General features: G+C 47.5%; 1 protein-coding gene across 1 annotated transcript; it reads right to left on the bottom strand.

Moving 5' to 3' along the window:
* Nucleotides 1-8186: 8186 nt before the first annotated feature.
* LOC132085154 (olfactory receptor 14L1-like) lies at nt 8187-9119 on the bottom strand. The gene has a single exon (XM_059490529.1). It carries the CDS (start codon nt 9117-9119, stop codon nt 8187-8189), a length of 933 nt encoding a protein of 310 aa, XP_059346512.1.
* Between the last annotated feature and the right edge of the window lie 238 nt (nt 9120-9357).

Raw genomic sequence — 9357 nt, 5'->3', positions numbered from 1 at the left:
TGTTTGTTCTGAAATGTAGAGACCTCAGGGAATCTAACCTCTCCTTCCCCCTCCAAAGCACCTGATTTCCCAAATGTGTGGCAAGCAGGAATGTCTCTCCTGGTCTACAAAACTTCACCCATCTTGCCCCTTGCTGAGATCAAGCTGTGGACTGTGTTCAGGGCAGGTCCAAACCTCAAGTAAATAATGAAGGGGAAATCTGAAAGAAGAGCCAAAATTCATTGCAGTGCCTCAGAAGAAACTGGGATCAGGTTTCTGCTACTTGAAACACTCAGCACAAAAGTGATGCTCAAAATCCTACAGCCTGCTGCTGAGCTCTGACGGGGGGGGGTGGTCTCTGTACCTCTTTTAAGCAGAATCCAACTGCCTCAGACTGGGACAATCACTGATCCAAATCTCAATAGGAAAAGGGATAGCTATAAGTAAAGAAAATCACCTTCCTTGCTTGGGTTAATTCACCACCTGCAGTTCAGCACCCTTTACCAGCCATTGCCTGGGTGTTCAGCCAATCAGCTTGGAAAATGATGTAAGGAAACTGATTCCTTGGTGTTCCTGGTTTTAGGCACCAGGAAGGCTGGCTCCTTCCTTTCTTGTTCTGCTCCTGAGATATGCCTGTTTTTGTAACCATGTTGTCCAGCCCTCAAAGGAAGTTTTTTGGAAGGAGGAGCAGGCTGGTTGGATTTTTGAGATGTTAATTTGCATTATCAACTCCACACGTTTGAGAGACCATTCTGGATTGAATAATAGCTGTTCTTCAGTCACATCCTTTACTATTGGGTAGAGTCTGAACTAGTATGGGGTGTATAAGGCCCTGCTGTGGTAAAAAGTGCAGTGTCCACTTTGAATTCAAATAAAAGTCTGATAGCAACTCGAGCTCAAAGGCCGGTCACTTCTACAGGCTGTATCAAGGTGAAATTACACCAACAGTCTGATTAGCTTAGGTTATCACAGACTTCCTGGTGTTCATATACACCAAGGGAGGTTCAGACACTAATTACATCTGGTTTCTCATAAGCCATCCTTTTGATGACCTGGCACCCTACTTTGATTTCTTCTCCTCTGATTCCTTGAAGTGTCCACAGTTCCTGTTCCTGCTATTCTTGCTCCTCGTGGATTACTACAGTAGATATGTTTAAATCTTTTATCTCAGAAGGTTTTCCCATGGATCCAGTATACTGATTAAATGCCAGGGACCAAGGCCATTCAGCATTGCTTTGGATAGAGGTACTCTCTAGTTCTAAAACTTCAGTTATAATTACATACAGAACAATTCTGTACACTAAAGTATGAGCTACTCCCGACTGCAATATAATCATTTTGCCTGAGTAAGTTTTAGTCTCAGTTCATTGTCTCCTGGCGTCACTCCTGAAGGGGCTTCTGGGCCTTTTTCACCCAAGAGTGAGGGATCCAGGCATTCTACTCTTTGATTTTGATTGCAGTGAAGGTGGTGAGAAGTACTTGCAGTGGTCTCTCCCACTGTGGTTCCGAAGTCTTCTCTGTAAGAGACTTAACATATACATCATCCCCAGGCTGTCTAACTCCCTGCTCCGAGTTCCAACCACATGTTTCTCAATTACTCTGAGCTGTTTGCTTAATGCCACCATGTAGGTGGACATTCTGGACATTCCCCTTGTATTCTATATGGTCTTCTATAAGGCATTCCAAAAGGATTCAGCATTCCTTTAGTTCAAGATTTAGTTTGAATTTGCACTAGTGCTAGTGGAAGAACTTGGGCTAGGGTAGATTAATTTCTTGCCCCAGTCTTATGATTTGCTGCTTAATCAAATGATTCATTCTCTCCACCTGGCTGCTTGATTGGGGGCAGTATTGGGTGTGAAGTTCCTAATCTATGCCCAGATGGCTACTAATCTGTTGCACTATTTTGGAAATGAAATGTGATTCTTTATCTGAGGATATAGTGGCTGGAACTCTGAAGTGTGGTATTATTTCTTGTAAAAATAATCTGGTCACCTCTTAAGCTTTGACAGTTCTGGTGTGGAATGTTTCTGGCCACCCTGAAAATGTATCTATTAATACCAGTAAATACTGATACCCACCTTTCCTTGGAAGTTCTGAAAAGTAATTTGCCACTGCTGTACAGGCTCATGGCCTCTCCCAGTCTGACTGAGTTTCGGCCGGGGGGTATTTTGGGGTTAGTCTGGAGGCAAGGATCACATTGTTGACTTACCTGAGTGATAGTGGCATATAAATTCCTGAGAATGATACAACGATTCTTTCAATCAGATGTGTGTTCTAGAAAGCCTGTGGAAATTACTGCTTCAAAGTCAACACTTCATTTCAATGCACTCAGTATCACTCACAGCCTTGGTCATTTTGAGAAAGGAGCCACACTCTATAAAAGGCTTTTAAGTAGTTAGGCCCTAGTGTGTTTTCTGGTGCCCCTCTTTCACTAGTAACCACAAAAATGGGAAGGGATTACTAGCTCTCTTTCAATGGTAGCCCACCCCTTGCAGTTGTACGTCTCTTTTGATTAGTATTATTGTATTATGGCTTACCTTCCTGGAAAATCTGTACCTCACCATTTGCTGCTTTCTTTGCCTCTCCGTCCGCCAGCTCATTTCTTTCCTCCAATTTTAAGTTCACACTCTGTGGTGTGCCTTAATATGCTTTTTCAGGTATCTGAACTGCTTCCAGCAGCTGGATTGTCTCCTCTTTCCCTGTGAGGTCAGCAGTCCCCTCTCCTTCCAGATGGCTCCATGTGCATGTATGACTCCAAATGCATACCTTGAGTCTGTGTAGATGGTTATTCTCCTCCCTTTTGCCCTTTCCAGGGCACGGGTCAGGGCAATTATCTCAGCCTTCTGCGCAGAGGTACCTGTTGGTAAGGGTTCAGACTCTATTACCTTTCTGTTGGTAGTCACTGTGAACTTTGCAATGTCGCTTTCCTGTCAGTGAACCAGGTCTCTGCATCGTCCGGAGGAGTGTCCCTTAAGTCTGTGCAGCTGGAGTAGGTAGCTTCAGTGATCTCTAGGCAACTATGGTGTACTGCTTCTCCTTGATTTCCGCTGAGAAAGGAAGCTGGGTTGACAATATTAGTCACCACTATCTCTACATCGTCTTGCTCTACCATAATGGCCTGGCATTTCAGAAACCTCTGTGGTGAGAGCCAGTGGCCACCCTTTACTTCCAGTGCTGCGGACACTGTGTGGGACACTAGCACAGTCATATTTGTCCCAGGGTAAACTTGCATGTCTCTTGAATATTCAGCACGACTGCTGCTACAGCTCTGAGGCAACCTGGCCATCCTTTGGCTGTTGCATCTAGTTACTTAGAGAAGTAAGCAACTGCCCTTCAGTATGGGCCCAAGTCCTGAGCCAGTATTCCCTGGGCAATTCCTTGCGTGGAAAAATAGAAAGAATGCTTTACTTACATCTGGAAGTTTCAAAGCTGGAGCTGACATGAGGGCACTCTCTCTAGCTGGCGAAAGGCCCGTGTGGTGTCTTTTGTCCACTCGAGATCTCTGTTTCTATTGGCAATAAGAGCATAGATGGGTCTGGCAAATAGTCCATAATTATAAACCCACAGCTGGCACTACTCTGCCATGCCTAAGAAGGTTCGGAGTTCTTTCGTTTTCTGGGGTTTTAGGGTTTGGCATGCAGCTTCCTTGCCTTAAAGTCTGCTGCTCAGCACTCACTTCTTACCCCAGGTAGATTACCTTCAGTTTCACTACCTGTGCCTTTTCTTTGAGACTCTGCGTCCTTGGAGTCCTAGGAAATTCAAAAGGCTTACCGTCCAGGCTTCTCTCGCTTCCCTCATCCGAGTGGCTACTAGAAGATTGTCCACGCACTGCAACAGCCTCCTTTCCTCTTGTGGAGCTTCCTGGGACTCTGGGTCTTTGCAAGCTGTTCTCCAATTGGAGTGGGGAATCTTGAAGCCTTCAGGGACATGGACTATGTGAGCTTGTGTTTGAATGCAAAAATTTTCTGGCTGGCTTCGTGGATAGTTAGGCAAAAGAAGGCATCTCTTAAGCCTAAAACAGTGAACCAGGTTAGCTCAGGTGTTAAGCAAGTTAGTAAAGTATATGGATTTGCTACCACAGAGTATAAATTCTGTGTTATCTTATTGACAGCCCTTAATCCAGTACTATCCGTTATTGGGCTGATTCCTTCCTTATCTTCCTTTTGAGGGTACTACTCAGTTCTCACTAGTTGTGTTCTTTCCTTAAGCTTGATGCTCACGGGGGAGCATCTTTCAGTCTCCCTGGTACAGCAGAGGCCCATACCCTTGAAAACACTTGTTTACTTATTCTAATATCTCCTTACTAATGTCTTTCTTAATTTCAGTGTCTGTTAATGTTAAGCCTTACATCTTTATATTATTTGCCTCCAGACTAACCTTTCTCATTTGAGAATGTTTAGCAAATTGAGCGAATTGTACAAAAGCTTTTAGGTACACATAGTACACATGTTACTTTAAAGGTTTGCACAGGTATGCCTTCTCAGACTGGCCAGTTGTTCATTCCCCACAGTACAACATAAACATTCTCCAGAGGTATTAAGGCTTTATTTAAAACTGAATATATGGCCCTTGTGTCGACAAAAATTCTTCCCTTTTGGAGAGGTCATCTTTACCCTTCCTCCCTTACCTTGGGAGGATCCTTTAGCAAATCATATGTACTCATTTTGTGAACTGTGATTGCTTTGCATTTCAGCATGATAATCCTTGCCTGATTTCATACATTGCTATCTTATGCTGCACGCTGAACAACAGGTTTGATTTGCTTTCTCTTTGCCTTGTTTTCCTTTTCAAGGGCCAAGACCAGAGGGCGGTCTGATCTTACAGTCTCTTTGCCATTCTGGGTGATTTCTTAAAACAAAAAGACATTTCAGCATACGAAAACCCCATCCCACTTATCTTCCTATTTTAAAACAGTACTAACAGCAATGAAGTATTATAAATCTTTTTATTTTCTGAGCTGCTCCTACTGGCAGCCTTCTCCCAGTGAGCCCCTCCCAAAAGGGGCTAATTTAGGATCCTCTTTGCTCTGGTCAGTTCTCATTACCTCTTTCTCCCTGCCCTATCTCGCTTCCACTCAAACCTCTTTTCACAGACCTTCACAGCAGTTTCTCAGTTTTCCTCCTACACACACACACAGCTCCAGGTGGCAGGTATCAGATGTGATTCCCACACACAAGCTCTTAAGACCTTAGGTTCTGTATCCGCTTGATCAGAAACTTCTAATTTGCCCTCGGGGCATGTGCCCTGCTTATTAGAACTAGCGTTTCTCACAAACACCGTGCTGCAATAACACCTGCACATCCAGCTTTTGGCCACAGGTCATTCCCATGTTCCCTGAGGAGACAGGGCACCCAGAGCTGTGCCTGTGCCCAGGGGACAGCCACTGTCACCTCATGCAGCGTGCCAGCCTCTTGATGCACCAAAGGCTCCCCGAAATTGCCCGCAAAGGCAGGCTATTCTGTTTATGACAGAGAACTTTAAATCCCTACAGATTGTATCCAGTCCAGACTTACTGCAGTACCAGCTGAAGTCTCATAAATCTCATAAATCTCATTAACTAATTCATCTCATTCATCTCTTCTATATAATCTCTGTTTTACAAAATATCAGTCTTTTCTAGTTCTCTTCTTGCACAATCTAATTAAGCACTGTGTCTACTTACACTTGTTTTACTGCTTTGCAAAAAGGCTGTGCTATTCACAGCCAAAACTCTGATATGCCCACAGACACACGCACCCCCCCCCCCCTTTATCTCAAATTCACTATAACCAAGGCTTGAATTGCTGTGAGCGGGAGAATTCTTGGAATTCCTTTAACTCGCTTTATCATTGTTAAACATAAATCACTGTACTATAGTTCTCCTCTGTAAAATGCTGCTCTTGTTGCAAACAAAATCTTAAAATCTCCACAAACACTACTATACAATCTGAGAATCAAATTACCACAATGCAGCGGAAGAAAATCACCACACAAAATCACTGGGAAAGGGCATATTTCTCAAAGTGCTCACTTTTCTCAACACAACACAGCATACCATAATTCAGCATTTACTCACATCAATTTTTCCTGGACACAATCAGAATAACAGCACACAGTCTAGAGATCAAGTCCAAACATGCAAGGCAAAGGAACTCTCTGAGCTCATACTCACGGTTAAAATGTACCAAATCTACACAAATCACTTCATTTAAACACAATAAATACCATCACTGTCGTTCCTCCACTCGCTTCTCCACAGGGCACTTCTCTCCCTGCCCCCGCAGCCTGCTGCAGCCGGCGCCTCAGGCCTCACTCGGCTGCTTCAAACACGGGTAATACTCACCACCCCCCGCACTGTAGGGCACTGTAGATTTATTCTCTTTTATACACCATACACTTATACACTTGCACGATTAGAAACACAGTGCACTGACCACAAAATGCATTGACCATACAGAGACAGTGTCCGGACATCACACACACACACAAACAAAACACACACGGGCTCAGCAGTTCTGCTCTATCAGAACAGTGAAGCCCCAATACACACATACACGGGTTCACCCAGCTCACCCCTAGAGCCACTAGCAGTTCCGCTCTATCAGAACGATGAACCCCGTCTCTAATACAGCTGCTCTATCAGCTGAACCCAGACGTCTCTGGGTGGTTTACTCCCTTGCTCTCCTTTCCCTCCCCCGGGGGCCCCTCAGTACATACCGTATCTTTCTCCGCAGGCCAGCTTGTCGTTGTCTGTCCTCGCAGGTGGCAAGTTGAGACGAGCGGAGCCCCACCAGGAAAAAATCCTAGGGCGTGCCTTGGAGGTCCGTCTATCCCCCCTGCCCCTGTGGGGACAGAGAACTCCCGCCTGGCTCGCCATAATGTTTTGCGGAGAAAAGAAGAAACCTCACAACTTTGTAAAAGTTGTAAAGCCCGGTATGCTTTTATTACGACGTGCACCAGACGCAAGTCCCCCAACAAGGCATGCGTACCTCTGAAGACCTCGGGTCTTCTTTTATCCCCCTTCCAAATGCATATGCATACAGTTTCACAATAAGTTCATACATATTCATTCCGTGTGACATTTAGCACCAGTTCTTCTTTATCAAAGGAATTTCTAAGTCGGGGGCAAATCGACCTTGTGGTCTTTTCTGTTTTTCTTTCTCTGTCTCCTTGCTGTCTCGGCATGCGAGTTTTTCCTTCAGCTTTGGCCTCACAGACTTTTCACCTTTCTTAGACACTTCACCTAATTCAGAATGGATCTTTACTCTGTCTCAGGCTGATGGCATTTGTGTTCCCTCAGGTTCATGTCCCCACAGCAACAGCATGGGGGTGCTCCCCCTGCTGTGTGCAATGCAAACAGGGGCTGCTGAGCCAGTGCTGCCGTGTCTGTGACTGCAAGGATGGGGCACCTGTGTGAGCTGGGGGAGAGGCCAGGGCTGCAGAGGGGGGATGTTGTTGACAGCTCCATGAGGACGCTCTGGGACGCTGCCCTGGGTTGTGCAGCGCACTGGGGATGGATCAGCCCCTGCTCTGCTGCTCCTTCCCGTCTGCCCCAGGGCCCTTGCAGAGCCCCAGCCATGCTGTTTACCCCCAGCCTGCCCACGGCCAGCCTGGGACTGCTCATGGGGGTTTTCTGTGCTGAGAATCAGCCTAGCCGTGTTCTTGAGAGAGCCTGGGCAAGGAGCCTGGAGCCCCCAGGGCCTGGGCTGAGGCGTCAGCGCTGCCCCAGCAGTGCCCATGGCCTGTCCCTGCTGCAGCCCCGGCACTGCCACCCCCAGGGCTGTGCCCGGCCCTGAGAGCACTCAGGCCCTACAGCAACACCAGGGCCACCAGGGCAGCGGGGCAGGGCCACGGCAGCAGCACTGGCAACACCAAGTGCTGCTGCTGCTGGGCACAGCTGCTGGGCCAGCACTGATCTGCCCACAGCTCTGCACACAGACATTGCTGCTGCAGCTCCAGAGAAGGCAACAAAAGGGCATCTCTGCAGAAAACTCTGCTGGGAGATCCTTTAGTTTATTTAAAGCCACCAAGAGTGCAGCCCCTCATTGACACAGTCTGTGGCCACAATTAAAGGTGGAAAGAAACAAATGGGAAATGGCAGAAAGGATGACGTGTTTGTGGATAATAGAAAAAAACTAAAGCAAACAAAACATACTTCCACACTGAAGCCAATAAGAAGTATCAAAGATGATTTTATTAGAAGTGATTGGCAGAAATTGGTCGTCAGCTTAATGTTTCTGAAACCATCCAGTCATCAGTCTCCACACTGCAGCCTTGAGCTTCTGGTTCCTCAGGCTGTAGATGAGGGGGTTAAGAGCTGGAGGCACCACTGAGTACAGAACTGACAGGGCCAGATCCAGGGATGGGGAGGACAGGGAAGGGGGCTTCAAGTACGCAACTGCTACACTGCTGACGAACAGGGAGAGCACAGCCAGGTGAGGGAGGCAGGTGGAAAAGGCTTTGTGCCGTCCCTGCTCAGTGGGAATCCTCAGCACTGCCCTGAAGATCTGCAAATAGGAGAAAACAATGAACGTAAAAGAAACAAATACCAAACAGACACTTACAGCAAGAAGCCCCAGTTCCCTGAGGTGGGATTTGGCACAGGAGAGCTTGAGGATCTGTGGGATTTCACAGAAGAACTGGCCCAGGACATTGCCATGGCACAGGGGCAGGGAAAATGTATTGGCCGTGTGCAGCAGTGAATAGAGAAAGGCAGCGGCCCAGGCGGCTGCTGCCATGCGGGCACAAGCTCTGCTGCCCAGGAGGGTCCCGTAGTGCAGGGGTTTGCAGATGGACACGTAGCGGTCATAGCACATGATGGTCAGGAGGAAATACTCTGTAGTAGCGCAGAAAACAAAAAAAAAGAGCTGAACAGCACATCCTGTGTAGGAGATGTTCCTGGTGTCCCAGAGGGAATTGTGCATGGCTTTGGGGACAGTGGTGCAGATGGAGCCCAGGTCACTGAGGGCCAGGTTGAGCAGGAAAAAGAACATGGGCGTGTGCAGGTGGTGGCCGCAGGCTACGGCGCTGATGATGAGACCGTTGCCCAGGAGGGCAGCCAGGAAGATGCCCAGCAAGAGGCAGAAGTGCAGGAGCTGCAGCTGCCACGTGTCTGCCAATGCCAGCAGGAGGAAGTGCCTGATGGAGCTGCTGTTGGACATTTGCAATGCCTGGGCATGGGGATCTGTAAGGAAAGTAATCATGGAATAGTTGTGTTTGGATGGGACTTTAAATATCCCAGCACAGCCTGGGGGCACTTTCCCCCCACTGCCTGCCCAGGGCTCTGCTGCCTGGAGCTGTCCCTGCTAGCAGCTGCTTCCCTGTGCCCAGGGCTGGGCCCTGCAAGTGCTGCCAGAGCCCAGCCCAGCCCTGGGGGCTCAGCTCTGCCCTGCAGACCCC

This window comes from Ammospiza nelsoni, chromosome 29, assembly GCF_027579445.1.
Source record: "Ammospiza nelsoni isolate bAmmNel1 chromosome 29, bAmmNel1.pri, whole genome shotgun sequence".
Classification (NCBI taxonomy): domain Eukaryota; kingdom Metazoa; phylum Chordata; class Aves; order Passeriformes; family Passerellidae; genus Ammospiza; species Ammospiza nelsoni.
This window is presented reverse-complemented; position numbering and strand designations above follow the sequence as displayed.

Excerpts from the sequence above, each read along its gene's own strand:
- LOC132085154 (XM_059490529.1), bottom strand. The coding sequence starts at position 9,119 with ATGTCCAACAGCAGCTCCATCAGGCACTTCCTCCTGCTGGCATTGGCA.